The sequence below is a fragment of the Candoia aspera genome, chromosome 1 (genome assembly GCF_035149785.1).
Source record: "Candoia aspera isolate rCanAsp1 chromosome 1, rCanAsp1.hap2, whole genome shotgun sequence".
Taxonomy (NCBI): Eukaryota; Metazoa; Chordata; class Lepidosauria; order Squamata; family Boidae; genus Candoia; species Candoia aspera.
In genome coordinates, this window is record NC_086153.1 from 90,609,927 (window position 1) to 90,626,337 (window position 16,411).

Genomic DNA, 16,411 nt, shown 5'->3' on the forward strand with positions numbered 1-16,411 from the left:
ATCTCTGTATGTCTCTCTTTTTTTTTCCTTCCAGCATCTTGATAAAATATTTAAGCACAGGGAACTTCAGCAGAAATTGGTAGATGCCAAGCTGGAACAGTCACAAGAGGTCATGAAGGAAGCTGAAGAACGGCATCAGCGAGAAAAGGAATATGTACTCATTTTTTTAGTTGTTTATGTATAGTTTGTGTTCACCTCTGAAACACCATTTAATTGTCTTTTTTTAATTTAGAGAAGTATATCCTGCCTTTGTATAATTCAAGTTGGTGTACATAATGTTCCTGCCTCCTATTTTCCTCACAACATCAACTTTGTGAGGTTGGGCTGAGAGAGAGGGGGACTGGCCCAACATCACCCAGCTGGCTTTCATGCGTAAGGTGGGACTGGAATTCCCTGTTTCCCAGTTTCTTACCTCTCCTACTCTGACAGCCAGGATGCTATAGTGACTATGTTACCAGACTAGACCTGGGGAGACGCAGTTGCATCCTCAGCCATGGCAGCTCGCTCAGTATCTCTCAGCCCAATCTTGTCATGAGAGGCAGGAGTGTTCTGTGCACCAGTTTGAACCTTTAGGAACCAGAATATAAACTGAATTAACACATGGGACTCCCATTCCAGCACTGGCTATATTCACCCTCCCTTAAGTATAAAAAAACAGAAGTATCTGATGATCTCATGAAGCAATGAACTCATTTGTCATAGTGACTTTTGACATTTCCACTCAGGAGCTCAAGGTTTACATATAGTCACCTAGTTTGTTCTCCCTGGAATTTTTTAATATTATTAGGAAGAAATAAAATAAGATCTGGCTGGAGATTACTTAGCTCCATGACTAATAATTTGAACCTATATTCTTCCTGTCCAAGTATTCCAGCCATTCTACTAGAGATAGTCCTCCTTTAACATCCACTTGTTCAGCAACCGTTCAAAGTTACAACAGTGCTGAACAAGGGGTACTTATGATGGGTCCTTGTAGTTGCAGCTGTTGCACCACAGTCACATGATTGCCATTTGCAATCTTTACTGCTGGCTTCTGACAAGCAAAGTCAATAGGGAAGCTGGCAGGAGGTTGCAAATGGCGATCTTGTGACCACAGGATGCTGCAACCACGTGGGATTCACCTAACAGCAGCAACTGGGACTGCCAGAACTGCTGTCGTAAGTTGGTGTGGTCACGTGATGTCATGCCTTACAACTACATCACTTAGCGATAGAGTTCCCATTCCCAATTACCATCAGTAAGCAAGGACTGCCTGTATGTATAGTATCTCTGAGCCTCAGGACTCTCAAAGAAATAGCCATCAAGATTTGGAGGTTTACACGTCAAATGAATGCTAGATAGTTTAAAGATTTCTTGTTCTATAAAGTATTCCATCTTCTTTCTTCAGTGCCCCTTATGGTGATCATGCGATCAACCCATGCGATCAAACTACATATTCTATCATTTTGTAGTGCTTCCTGGTTAATGTTCATGTGAGCTGGAGGAGTTAATCCTGACTTTCTCATTCATTCTGCAGAACAATCCCCATGCCCCAAGATAAAGTATGTATTTCAATGCAGATACATGCTGAAGGCATTTTTATTCACCTGGTACAGGAGATCTGGTGGCAGTGCTCCACCATGGTCAATGGTTAATGTGTTTCAATATATATTTGGTTATTTAAAATTGGTTTGTATGTTTTATTTTAAATTCTGTAAATATACAGTTTATTTAATGGTGCTCATACATAGTAGAACCGCGGTATAGAAATATTTTAAATACATAGGTTTAGATTCAGAAATTTCTTACCACTGCCAGCTCCTGTATATATAGTAGGATAGTGGGGGAGAAAAAATAAAACAAAACAAAACAGGAAAACAACCCTCCTGAGAATACAGTGATCTCTAGATTTCTATCTATGGTAAAAGCAAGCAAGTAAGCAAGTAGATCCATTGACAAGGTGCCTATTTTTAGATTAAAATATTTCAATAGGTCACGATTCAAAAATTCACTGGAATATCTAACAAATTTTGCAACAGCATCTACAGCATTATGTGTTCTTTACTGTACACCAAATGAGGGATGCTGATAATTAGATTTTATATCAAAGATCAAAAAGCTTTTGCTTTTAAATTGCTTAAACTTGTATTTTGCATTAGCAGCAGAATGACTCTGCTGCCTCCTGGTGGCTTCAATTAAGTTTATTTGCTTCGTCTTGGGATGCAATCCAATTGGTTCAGTTCTCCCATAATTTTGGATAATTGAGAAGAAAAGTATTGATCATATTCAAACAGTATGTAATGCAATGCTCAAAATTTAAATATCCTTTAGCACAAACTTTTGGTCAATATTGTTCAGCTGTAGAAATTCCTTTTCTACATTTTGTTTCAAAATTTAGAGTTCCTGGATCTCTTTCTCACATACACATTTTAATTTCTCATTGCACAATGGTGTGATCATGTGATACACTCCAAGAAGTAGATGAGGACAGGATAAAGAAGAGGTGGAGACAATACAAAAATTAAATTTTATTTTATTTGCATTTACATTTACATTTACATTAAATTAAGGTTGTTGTTGTTTATTCGTTTAGTCGCTTCCGACTCTTCGTGACTTCATGGACCAGCCCACACCAGAGCTTCCTGTCGGCCGTCAACACCCCCAGCTCCCCCAGGGACGAATCCATCACCTCTAGAATATCATCCATCCATCTTGCCCTTGGTCGGCCCCTCTTCCTTTTGCCTTCCACTCTCCCTAGCATCAGCACCTTCTCCAGGGTGTCCTGTCTTCTCATTATGGGGCCAAAGTATTTCAGTTTTGCCTTTAATATCATTCCCTCAAGTGAGCAATCTGGCTTTATTTCCTGGAGTATGGACTGGTTTGATCTTCTTGCAGTTGAAGGCACTCTCAGAATTTTCCTCCAACACCACAGTTCAAAAGCATCGATATTCCTTCTCTCAGCCTTCCTTATGGTCCAGCTCTCGCAGCCATATGTTACTACGGGGAACACCATTGCTTTAACTATGCGGACCTTTGTTGTCAGTGTGATGTCTCTGCTCTTAACTATTTTATCGAGATTTGTCATTGCTCTTCTCCCAAGAATTAAGCGTCTTCTGATTTCCTGACTGCAGTCAGCATCTGCAGTAATCTTTGCACCTAGAAATACAAAGTCTTTCACTGCTTCTACATTTTCTCCCTCTATTTGCCAGTTATCAATCAAGCTGGTTGTCATAATCTTGGTTTTTTTGAGGCTTAGCTGCAAGCCAGCTTTTGCACTTTCTTCTTTCACCTTCATCATAAGGCTCCTCAGTTCCTCTTCGCTTTCAGCCATCAAAGTGGTATCATCTGCATATCTGAGATTATTAATGTTTCTTCCAGCCATTTTAACTCCAGCCTTGGATTCCTCAAGCCCAGCTTGTCACATGATGTGTTCTGTGTACAAGTTGAATAGGTAGGGTGAGAGGATACAGCCCTGCCATGCTCCTTTCCCAACCTTAAACCAGTCCGTTGTTCCATGGTCTGTTCTTACTGTTGCTACTTGGTCGTTCTACAGATTCTTCAGGAGGCATACAAGATGACTTGGTATCCCCGTACCGCTAAGAACTTGCCACAATTTGTTATGGTCCACACAGTCAAAGGCTTTAGAATAGTCAATAAGACAGAAATAGATGTTTTTCTGAAACTCCCTGGCTTTTTCCATTATCCAGCGGATATTGGCCATTTGGTCCCTAGTTCCTCTGCCTTTTCTAAACCCAGCTTGTACATCTGGCAATTCTCGCTCCATGAATTGCTGAAGTCTACCTTGCAGGATCTTGAGCATTACCTTACTGGCATGTAAAATGAGTGCCACTGTTCGATAGTTTGAACATTCTTTAGTGTTTCCCTTTTTTGGTATTGGGATATAAGTTGATTTTTTCCAGTCTGATGGCCATTCTTGTGTTTCCAAATTTGCTGGCATATAGCATGCATTACCTTGACAGCATCATCTTGCAAGATTTTGAACAGTTCAGCTGGGATGCCGTCGTCTCCTGCTGCCTTGTTATTAGCAATGCTTCTTAAGGCCCATTCAACCTCACTCTTCAGGATGTCTGGCTCTAGCACACTGACCACACCATCAAAGCTATCCCCAATATTGTTATCCTTCCTATACAGGTCTTCCATATATTCTTGCCACCTTTTCTTGATCTCTTCTTCTTCTGTTAGGTCCTTGCCATCTTTGTTTTTGATCATACCCATTTTGGCCTGGAATTTACCTCCGATGTTTCTAATTTTCTGGAAGAGGTCTCTTGTCCTTCCTATTCTATTGTCTTCTTCCACTTCCACGCATTGCTTGTTTAAAAATAATTCCTTATCTCTTCTGGCTAACCTCTGGAATTTTGCATTTAATTGGGCATATCTCCCCCTATCGCTGTTGCCTTTTGCTTTCCTTCTTTCTTGGGCTACTTCTAGTGTCTCAGCAGACAGCCACTTTGCCTTCTTGGTTCTCTTTCTTTGGGATGTATTTTGTTGCCACATCCTGAACAATGTTGCGAACTTCTGTCCATAGTTCTTCCAGGACCCTATGTACTAAGTCCAGTCCCTTAAATCTATTCTTCAACTCCATTGCATATTCCTTAGGAATATTAGTGAGCTCACATCTAGCTGATCTGTGGGTCTTCCCTAATCTCTTTAGTCTGATCCTAAATTATGCAATAAGAAGTTCATGATCTGAACTACAGTCAGCTCCAGGTCTTGTTTTTACCAACTGTATAGATGTCCGCCACCTTTGGCTGCAAAGGATGTAGTCAATCTGATTTCGGTGTTGTCCATCTGGGGAAGTCCATGTATAAAGCCGTCTCTTAGGTTGTTGGAAGAGAGTGTTTGTTATGCAGAGTAAGTTGTCTTGGCAAAATTCTATCAGCCTATGTACTGCTTCGTTTTGTTCTCCCAGGCCATGCTTACCTGTAATTCCAGGTGTCATTTGACTGCCCACCTTAGCATTCCAGTCTCCTGTGATGAAAATAATATCTCTTTTAGGCGTGTTGTCCAGTAGGTGCTGCAGATCCTCATAGAACTGCTCTACTTCAGCTTCTTCAGCATCTGTGGATGTTAGATGGCTTGCCCTGAATTTGGATTGAGATCATTCTATCATTTTTTGGATTGTATCCAAGCACTGCTTTAGCCACTTGACTATTAATTATGAAGGCTACTCCATTTCTTCTGTGGTCCTCTTGTCCACAGTAGTAGATCTGGTGGTCATTTGATGTGAAGTGGCCCATTCGAGTCCATTTCAGTTCACTGACGCCCAAAATGTCTATCTTTAATCTTGACATCTCACCAATAACCATATCCAATTTGCCCTGGCTCATAGATCTTACATTCCAGGTTCCAGTGGCGTGTTGATCTTTAGAACATCAGATTCGCCATTCACCACCAGCACCATCGGCCGCTAGCCGTCCTTTCGGCTTTGAGCTATCTGCATCATCACGTCTGGGGCTAGTTGAACTCATCCTCTGTTCCTCCCCAGTAGCATTTTGACCATCTTCCGACCTGGGGGTCTCATCTTCCGATGGTATACCGACATATCTCTGGTTGTACTGATCCATTGAGTTTCATGGCAAGAATACTGGGGTGGGTTGCCATTACCTTCCCCAGGGATCGCATTTAATCTGACCTCTCTGTCATGACCTTCCCATCTTGGGTGGCCCTTCACGGTTTAGCTCATGGCATCATTGAGGTGCTCAAGCTCCAGCACCATGACAAGGTAACGATCCTTTGCTGAAGTAAATTAAGGTTGCATTACTTAAATGTAGTTAATAATTAACCACTCCCATGAATATAATAATTTCCTTCAATTCACATGGAAAATTAAAATCTGATGTGAACTTTTTGGAGAGACTTTGGGAGATACAGCCAATAGTTTTAAGGACCAAATGTTCCCCTGAGGTTCCTATAATGCTCCTTTGCTCTGTGCCATTGAGCCCTGCACAAAAAGATTTTTAAAAATCTCTGAAATGGCAGGTGCTGCCTTATCATTATATTCTCTCTCTAGAAGCAACACCAGCTTTACATGAGCACAGAGATGGATATGTCTACTATCTGCAATAGGCTCATGTTAGTGGGACCTCATCCAATTCCATTTCCCAAGCCACAACGGCTTAACATCTCTTCATGAATAGATTACACATGTTTACCTCATGGAACACATGTTTACCTCATAGAACCTCATGGTCTAGCTGGGTTCAAGAGGACATTTCAGATACCCCAGGCTGCTGCCAAAACATATTAAGCAATCGTCTCACCATCACAGTCTCATGTGGCAAAGATCCCTACATGGTATATCTCCCAACATATTATGATGTGGCTAGGAGGAAAATGCATGGTAGAATGATGTCAAGACACAAACTATGCTGGACTATACATTATACGGAGTGCACCTTGGCAAAGAACATCACCTCAGCTTTCTCTTAATACCCAATTCTAACTTAAGGCTTTCAAAATACTCATTAGCTGCACTGAACTTCCATGTTCTAAGCTCTTGTTCCCTTCTAAGAAATCATATGAATGAGAAGTACTACTTGATTCCTTGTTACCAATGGTTGAAGTTACCAAATCTGGGCTGCAGAAATCTAGATGACCACTATGTGGCAGTAGAGAAATACGGAGAACTCTTCTTTGCCATCTAATGGCCATCTGAGGGTTTGCAGCCTGGATCTGGTAGGGTTACCTATGGCTGCAGCCTTATTCTCAGCACCAGTGATATCTGGTTGTTAATAGTTGGATGCAAATAACCTTTGATCTGTTTAAACAGATTGGCACCTTGACATGCCCTGGAATTAGTGAACCTTTTGACATTTGCACCAGAGCCTGTTCTGGATCAAGAAAAATAGATATTTGTAAATATGAGTGCTTAATTTTGAAGTGAAGCTCTCTTCCCAAAGCAGTTACTTACAATGTTTTGTCTTTAATTAATTCCCCAGTTTGATTAGGGCTGTCTAGCAAGGTTGCAGTGGGATTTGAGGCTAAGTTTAGTAGAGGCACTGAGGCCCTCCTCAGTGCCTCTACTAAACTTAGCCTCAAATTCTTTAATATTAATACTTCCCTATTTCTAGGAGTAAACAAGAACAACCAACTGCATTCAGTAGTTGTATATTCTTTATGAGTTGGCTTTCCCTTCCTTCATATTTTATTAATAAAAACACCAATATCAGCACTTTTCTGATTTGGAAGATAACCCCAGACCATACAATCAGCCTTTTTAAAAAAATGCTAATTGGAAATATTGCTTTGAACAGTTGCTTTTATTACAAGTAGCTCCCAGATTTGTCTTGTGAATTAGACGTGTCAAGTTGAGCTATAGAGTATAACTAAGACCAGAGAGGGCAAAATAAAACTCATTAATGAGCCAGAACAGATTACACATACAAGCAGTTTTTGCCTCATCTGTTCTATTTGGTTATGGCAGATGGAGACCAATCCCAGCTTAAATAAATTACAATGCAGCTCTGGCAAAATATTAAGCAATATCAAAATGCAGATAGTTTGCAGGATTAATAATTAATCTGAAACCTAATTTAGACTTCAGAATATTTGGAGATTTGTCATCCCACATTAACTAAACAGTAGTTCTCTCTGCCTTGCTATCACCATCACCATTCTACATGGATTTTATATTAATCTTTGTTGTTTCCCACCAAAGCAAGGAGGACTTAAAAGGACAAAGTTCCAAAAACCACATGAAAAGCCTGTATGAGCATTTCGCTTAGATTTGTAGTGTTTATTTTAAAAGCTACCATACTATGTAACTAGAATGAATATATTTTTGTGGCTCCCAGTCATTTCACTAGATGCTAATCAAACATGCAAAGTTTTACAAATGGCATATTTGCAAAGATTTTTTTTAATTTAAATGATTTTGATCTTTCAAATGTGTGCATTCTTAAATCCCAAATAGCTACTCAACCAAGCTGCAGAATGGAAACTACAAGCAAAAATGCTGAAGGAACAAGAGACTGTTCTCCAAGCCCAGGTAAAATAAGGCTGTTGTTTGTATTATGTACCTTTTCAACTGGTCATGTTCAACATATTACATGTGTAAAAGAGGATGAAATGTAGGCAAACATATTTCTGTTCAAACCCCATTGAAGCATATTTTCTGGAAGCACAGGGTAGCACGCATCAGGTTAAATCCTTATGTAATATTAGTATGGAGCAGTCCATAACATTTAATGGAAATATTAGCATGGAGTATTCCATTATAATTAACACATGGCAAGAGGTAGGAAGAATTAACATTTTTAATTTATGATGGCCAGAAAAGTAATAGAAAAGTATTAATTATCAGTGATAATCAAAGGAGTGTTTAATTATATTTATCTTCTATCAGTAAGAAATACCATAGTATGCTTTAGCACAACTTTCCTCAAATTAGTATCTCCATGTGTTGCATTTATTTCCTTTTACTTCTAACTGGAGTGTTGGGTATTGCAGTCTAATTAACCTGGAAATTGGGAGAAATTGGGGAAATTTGGCTTACTACTTTTTTTCACTACTTCTTTTGACCAAGACTATTGACCTTGTCTTTCTTCCATCTGTTATTCCATGTTATTTTAAGAATATTATTTCTTTAAGATGATTTAAAGGCAGCATACATTACTTTTTATTTCATGTTTACAATGAATTCATGAAATTCAGTAAACACTATTAGACCCTTTTTTACCATCCATTTTAATTATTAAGGAGTATATTAAATACATGGAGTCAGCAACAGTTACAAGAATTTGACACCAGTCTAGATCAGGCACAGCAGCAGAGGTCAAAGAGGAACTGAAATTATGGAATGTTATAAAACATCATGTATTTGGAGCTGAGTTTGTCTGGTAGGAAAGAATGTAAACAGAAAAATATTTTATCCTTATTACAAATGTTATCTCCCAAACTTCATACAGCTAAACCAGTGGGATTATCCTCATCTGTTTAAGCATTTAGAGACTTCTTGTGAAAGTGAAAGGCCCCCTGTGCAAGCACCAAGTCATTTCTGACCCTCTGGGGGGACGCCGCTTTCTTGACTTTTCTTGGCAGACTATAGTGGGGTGGTTTGCCATTGCCTTCCCCAGTCATCACCTTCCCCAGAGAGCTGGGTGCTCATTTTACTGACCTCCAAAGGATGGAAGGCTGAGTCGACCTGAGCCTGCTACCCAAGAGAGAATCCAGCTTCCACTGGGATCAAACTTGGGTCACGGGAAGAGTTTCGGTTGCAATACCGCCGTCTACCACTCTGCGCCACATGAGGGACATCTTAAGGGCTAGAAATTTGTGATTTTGAATGTCAGAAATAGTGGAATTGTCAAGAAACTGCTCTTTATGCCATGCTGATAATGTAAGATATTCTCCCAATAGCAGTACTTGCACTTTATGATACATAGGTCAGCAGAACAGGGACAGGCAACCTATGGCACTCCAGTTTGTTGTTGAAGTGCAAGTAGCCTGGAGAAATTGGGGAATTCTGGGAGTTGAAGTTCAGCAACTACATCTCAACTGTCACAAGTTGCCATCACTACCTAACTCTACAGAAGATTCATCCATCCATCCATCCATCCATCCATCCATCCAATTTATAGGGCTGCCCATCTCACAAACAATCTCTGTGTGGCATACCACGGACCAAAAAACAATAAATTCAAGAAGGGAAGACAGGAAAATGTTCTTTAATGAACCTCCTTAATATAACTTCCCTTAGGATCCAAGCACAGCTCCCCCAACTCCTTGCACCACATCCCCATTGCTCAGGAGCATCTTAATTCTTCAGATGGCTTTGGAGATGGCAGAGAAGAATGGAAATTTCTCCTTCCATAAACTCTTTTAAGATACCTTAGGTTCCAAGCTAAAAGTTTCATCTCCTTATCCTCCTGCAATCTTTTGAAGATTGAGGACTATTATTGTCCAATGGTGGATATAATTGACCACTTTTTTTCCTATGAATGCAGCTGACTCTCTATTCTGATCGATTTGAGGAATTTCAGAAAACACTAACAAAAAGCAATGAGGTGTTTGCCAGCTTCAAGCAAGAAATGGACAAGGTGAGTTGTGCCTTACAGTCAACTCTATTTTTCAGGCTTTCCATGTTATTAAATTACACCACCAAATGTCTTTCAGAATGATTTAGCTTGGTTTTCAAGACTTTCCAACAAATTTTTGTTCATAAATCTATCACTTCTCTACTGATAATATGAGGAACTGCTGGATCCTAAGTTGCTCTATGATGCTTCCAGATATTTAGATCAGTTCATTTATTAGCACTTTGTGAAATACAAGGCCATTTGTATTACTATGATTTATATCGCAAAGAATATAACTGTAAATGTCATAGCATTAGCCTTAATAAACAGTGCAATTATAAACACAACTCCTATTTTTGTTCTGCTGTATAAAATGCCACCCTTTTAGCTTGCTGGCTTTGTTATCTTCTTGTAAGCATTTTCATTTGGATCAATGGAAAGACTGTGAAGTGCTTGGATATCATGGCTTATCGAACTGTGAAAGGAACTATAGTGCTATGAGCCACAAACCATGCTTTAAAAAGTTCAGGAAAGAGTGATCAGATAATAGAATCATTAATTTAATGATTAATTAATTAATCATTTAGTTCAGTTTATAACAGATCAGAGTATTATTAATGGAATACAATTAAATGGTAGAACAGATCATTATGAAAAATGTTCCATGCTGATGTCAGCCCTACGAACTATCTAAGTACAGCTGATAATTGGCATGTTAGAAGTTTATTTACTGCTTGGAATTATCCACAAAATTGCCATTAAGTTGCCATTGTATTATTTAAAAAAAAATCAGATGGAAAACACGTAAGAACAACAACACATTTATTACAGCCCCAAGGCCAGATACAATAAAATAGAGAATAGTAACAATATTACTTTTATATATATACAAAACCAAAAAACAATTAGTATGATACAATCTAAAATTAAATAAGAATAAAAATACTAAAATAAATTGAAATAAAACACAATGTTATGAAATTCTAAACCTAAGTAATGGTGTGGCATATTGTGCAGATGGTAGCACAAAACTGGGCAACCTGGGAGGATAGTTGTGGGTCCTTGTTCGAAAGAAGTAGCATTAAATAGAAATCAAACTCTCTGCCTGGAAATTTCTTCAATATCAGATATATAAGGATCTGTCAAGAGTCCTTATATAGGGAACAGTATAGTATCATATGACTTAGGGTTTCTATTGAGCCATCACCACATGGACATAACCGAAGGTGCATAGGAGTACCCTTAAAACGTCCAAAAAGGACTGCTGAGGGCAGAGCGTCCAGCCTGGCTAAGGTGAAAGCTTTATGAAATTTCAAAATTGTAATAGATGATAAAAAAGAAGCTGGAATGAACCCTTCTGGAAGAAAATGACAGATATTGGGGTGTAGCACCTTACTTGAATTTGTTTGGAGATCTATATCCCATATTCGTTGTCTAAGGGTGCTTCTAGCATTATCAAATCCAAATGAGCACAGACTTTCCAGAGAGAAGGCCAGCAATTGAATTTTATCTAAGGCTTTTTTTAGCCATGACGACTTAAAATGATCTCTAAATACTAATGGGGCTAAACCTATAGGCAACAGAATTAACTTTAGCCAGAAGGTAAGAAGGAACCATGCTCTGCATTCCAATGAAACTATACCTATTTCTACCCGTAGGATGGCATTTTTGATACTTTTTGGTACCATCAATATGGCTCTAATGAACTTATTCTGAATGGTTTCAATAATATCATAAATTGGTGTATTGTTTCAATAATTGTATAAATTGGTGATGCTATTGCAATAACATTCTGTGAGATCACCAGCTTCAGCTAGCCTAACAGAAAAAAAAAATCAAATGTTACATCTGTATTCATATGCTTATGCTTTGTAATGTAACATATAAATTTATATGCTTTTTGGATGATCTTCAGAGAGAAGAAAACACAGATGATGTTGGCTTTGTAGTGCTTGGGCAGTTGTGTGGCTATATGTATTTATTAGGCACCCTCGATTTTCCCTATAGGCATTTTTAACATGTCTAATGTGGATTCATAGATCTTTGAGCACAGGTTTGAACCATTCCATCTTCATCATATGACAAATGATCACGTAAGTCAGAATGAGGATGAACGTTAAGGCTGGCACCAAAAATCATTTACTTAGTCTTTGGGTATGAAAGCATAGGTTTGAATCCTAAGATATGAGTGCAGGAAGAAGTTTCCCTCCTCCTCTCCTTATTCTAGAAAAAGCATCTCTGCAGTGGTGCAGCAAGAGTTCTTCCTGAACAAACAGCTTTAGATGGCCCTTTTATTCAAGCCTCAATACATTTGCTTCCAACTGTTGTATTTTTACACAGTTTTTGTTAGTTGGTTAATTAATTAATTAGGTTTGTGGTGGTAGTTCATATCTTGCTTTTTATTGTTGTAACCATTTTGTGACCATTAGATGAAGAAAGGTATAGAAATGCAAAAAATGGTAATTATGATATAAGCGAAGACAACGTATAAAGGAAGACAGGGGCAGATTTGTCCAGTCTGGGTGATTTTCCCCTTCCCTGTATGGCAGGTTCTCCCACACTCTATCCTTATTTTCAGGATGGGAAGTCATGCCAATGTTCCCAAAAATTTTGGTGAAGCTCAGGTTTCTAGAAGGGATGAGTAGCTAAATTTTCTAGGCTAGCAAGAGCATTGTTGAAAGAAGACCAGTGATTGTTGAAAGAAGGCAAAACAGACAGGAAGAAGAAATTATGAATTGAAGCAGGTATATAGAAACAAGGAAAGAGAATAAGAAAAAAAAAGTATTTATACAATTCAGGCTTTGGGGGAATGTGATAGTTTCTGAAATATTCCCCATCCCTAATATTTTTTTTCAGTCCATTTACCCAAATGGGGAATATGTAATAGAACCTCAATATATCCACCAATATCTTTTCATTTTATTGTTCCCTCTTGATGGTTGGTATGTCTATCCACACATGAAGTGTGCCTGTCCACTAATGAACTGGTATCCCCCAGAACAATGGTTATCTCTCTTTACATATTTCCCAGCCTCAGAGAACTGAGGAATACTATATCAAACTTAAGCAGCATATGGAGGCAGAAAAGAAGTTTAGTCACATGAGTAAGTTCACTCACATAATGCTGGGTATAGCCCCTTAGGTTTGGAGCTAAAGGTAGTCCTCACTTAATGACCATTCGTTTAGTGACAGTTCAGGCTTAAGACCGTGCTGAAAAAACTAACTTACAACCAGTGCTCACGCTTACAACCATTGTAGCGTCCCCACAGTCATTTGGTTACAATTTGGGTGCTTGGCAACCCGTTCACATTTATGACTGTTGCAGCATCCTATGGTCACATGATTGCCATTTTGGACCTTCCTGGCCAGCTTCTGGCAAGCAAAATCAATGGGGAACTGTGTGATTCATTTAATGACCACATGGGTTGCTTAATGACCATGGTGATTTGCATAATGACCACCACAAAAAAGGTCATAAAATCGGGTCAGATTTGCTTAATGACAGCTTCGCTTAGCAACCAAAATTCTGGTCTCAATTGTCGTTAAGCGAGGACTACCTGTAGTATCTTTGAGAATAATTAGGAACCATCTATTGATCTAGGATTCTCATACAACATCTTAAATTAATATGAATTTCTGTAGAAATATAGAAATAATTTCTATAGAATATAGAAATTCAGTTAGCTTACACAGTCCCAAGCAAAGCAATTTAGAAAAAGTCAAGTTTAACATTCCAGCTCTGTGCACTAGATTTTGCCTTTTTTTCACAGATGACAAAGAAAATGAAAAAACTGGAAAAGGACACAGCTACATGGAAAGCAAGGTTTGAGAACTGTAATAAAGCTTTACTGGACATGATTGAAGAGGTGAGAAACAAATTTTAAAATCAATTACATCTAAAAGCCATATACTCTTGTTAATTAAAATGTTCTTAATAATAGAGCTCTGACGCAACTATTACTGGGAAGATTCCCAGTACTGTACATACTCATTTTGTCTGCTTAGTGGCAGTTAATAAATGAAGTAACATAGTAGAGTTATGCAAGCTCTTGTTGCACATGGGAAACAAAATGACAAAATTAGAGAACAAAGCCTCTCTGAAATCTGGAGTCACACTCTAATTCGGAGACGATCTAGCCATCAATGTGCGTGGTCAGCTGGAGTACTTAGTGGCCACGAGGTAATGGTTGCACAATCCAATTATCTCATTTGCATTTTCACTGAGCAAGTTAGGCAGAACATAAAAAAGACTTTTAATGCATGATTTAAATGAAATAACGGAATGACTTGGACTGGCCTCATGCATTGCAGAAGTGGAAGGCTAATAGTAACATGCTACAACTTGTCATTTCCCAATTTCCCCTCCAAACACCCTTTTACATCCTGCCAGCTAAGATTAGCATATCTAAGAAGTCTTAGCTGGTTCTATAGATTTGCATGAGTTGAATGTAAAATCCCAGGGCATCAAAGGCCCAGAAAACCACAAGGTTTGCAGAAATGGCCAAGCCAATGGTAGAATCTTGGGGTCACCTTTCAAGCAGTATTTGAACAAGCAAACAAAAAAGGAGGGGAGTTTTGATCTGGCCATTAAATTGTCCTGTGTCATGTTATCAGCTTGGTAGCCTTCAAATGTTTTGCTTTCTTACTCTATCACAGAAAGCCATGAGGGCCAAGGAATATGAATGCTTTGTAGCGAAAATTCAAAGGCTAGAAAATCTTTGCAGAGCTCTGCAGGAAGAACGGAATGTCTTGTACAAAAAAATAAAAGAAGCACAATTCCCTGAGGAGAACAAAGAAGAGGAAGAGGAGGAGGAAGAGGAGGAGGAGGAACAGCAGGCTGGAGTGGAGGATAGTCTGGAGAATAAAGCTACAATTACAAATCAGGCTATTGATGAACTATCTGCCACTAGTGGAATTATCACAGAAGATCTGGCTACAGCTTTCATGGTGACTCATGTGAAAATGCCTATGGTCACCACTAATGAAGAAGTGGAAGAACTACATGATCCCAAAGTATGTGATCCAGTTTGTCCTCCTGAGCTGACATTACTTTCTTCTGAGCCGCAAGGCACACAGGATTCCTGTGATCAAACATCCATGTCCAAAGCACAGGAACCAGAGGGGGACACAATAGAACTTGGTCTAGATCATCCAGTATTGAAGCTGCCAAATACTGACATGGAAGGGGTTGATTAGCGTGATAAAAAAGATACATTGTTTGTTTCCAAAATGGCATTCTCTAATCCTTTCCTAAACATTTCTTTTTTCGTAACAAGATGGCTTTACAAGTGTTTTCAGACCTGCTTCAATTTCACAGAATACATCTTGGCTTCATGCTGTCATGATTAGTGGTGAGGTGTTAATTTGCCGTTTCTCATTCAGGTAAAGCCAGGAGCATTCCTAACATTTACTAGAATTGAAGGTCTTCATTTCCATCAGAATTGTTCAAAAATGGATAGGTCCTCCTTTATGAAGCATGTTCTCAAAATGCTCCAAATAAAATAAAATAAATTTAATAAATAGTTGGGAGAGGGAAGAGCTAGGTATGCTTGAGACAGCAGAAGCTAGCAAGCCTTAGGGATGAAATTAAAATTCACTTAAAATAGTAAAATGTAATGCCAGGGTAACAAGCCCTAAAGTGCTGATTATGTATGTAACAAAGATTCAGCCCGTATTTCTGTTTCTTATCTTTGAGACTACAAATAAATTTGCTTAATTAATTAGTGTTTAAATCTTTGATTTCATTCCCTTTACATTTAACAACTTCTTTTCACAATTAATTTGTTTAGTTTAGATTACTTTTTTTTATCTTTCCAGAGAGTGGGCTATCAAATAATAGGTAAAATTATGATAGCTATCAACTATCTATTAACTGGTACAGAGGTTTATACTCATGTGGAGTTAGTGAGTCAACAAAAAAGTAGATAGATTGCTGGGAAAAGGGATCGTGTATTAGGTAAATTACTAAGGCTAGAATCTGAAGTTCAAAAACTTAAATTGGTTATTGTCAAAAAGAGATTTTTTCAGATACCTGTGCTGTTAAGACCTGAGCTTCTTCCTACTATATTTAGCATTTCAAACTTAAGGCATCTTGACCCAACAGAAATTCACCTTATAATTTTCTGCTACTTCATCATATATTGAGTCTTTCAAAATGTTCTGGATTTCTAAAAACAAATCCTTTTGGCCACTTCAGCTTTACATACATCAACTTGGGATCTCTTAAAGAAGTGATTCTTCATATGCTTTCTGATGTGGAATGACTATGCTAACATTGATCCATGTCCATGTTTAGAATTGCTGTATTTGCATTTAAGATTACATCTTTAGTCATAAAATATGGCTTGAAAAATGAACTAAATTTGAAAATATTTCAAGATCCAGTGCAGGAACTG

The 16,411-nt window shown here is 38.4% G+C and overlaps 1 protein-coding gene across 1 annotated transcript in view; it reads left to right on the plus strand.

Annotated features, from left to right (window-relative positions):
* The window catches only part of TXLNB (taxilin beta), a 38,180-nt gene extending 22,827 nt beyond the window's left edge, over positions 1-15,353 (plus strand). Inside the window, exons 6-10 of the mRNA XM_063309298.1 lie at positions 35-154; positions 7,913-7,987; positions 9,945-10,037; positions 13,787-13,882; positions 14,673-15,353. Of these exons, the coding sequence (XP_063165368.1) occupies positions 35-154; positions 7,913-7,987; positions 9,945-10,037; positions 13,787-13,882; positions 14,673-15,212 (924 nt within the window). The 3' untranslated portion in view covers positions 15,213-15,353. The remainder of the gene's footprint in view (positions 1-34; positions 155-7,912; positions 7,988-9,944; positions 10,038-13,786; positions 13,883-14,672) is intronic.
* The last annotated feature ends 1,058 nt before the right edge of the window (positions 15,354-16,411 follow it).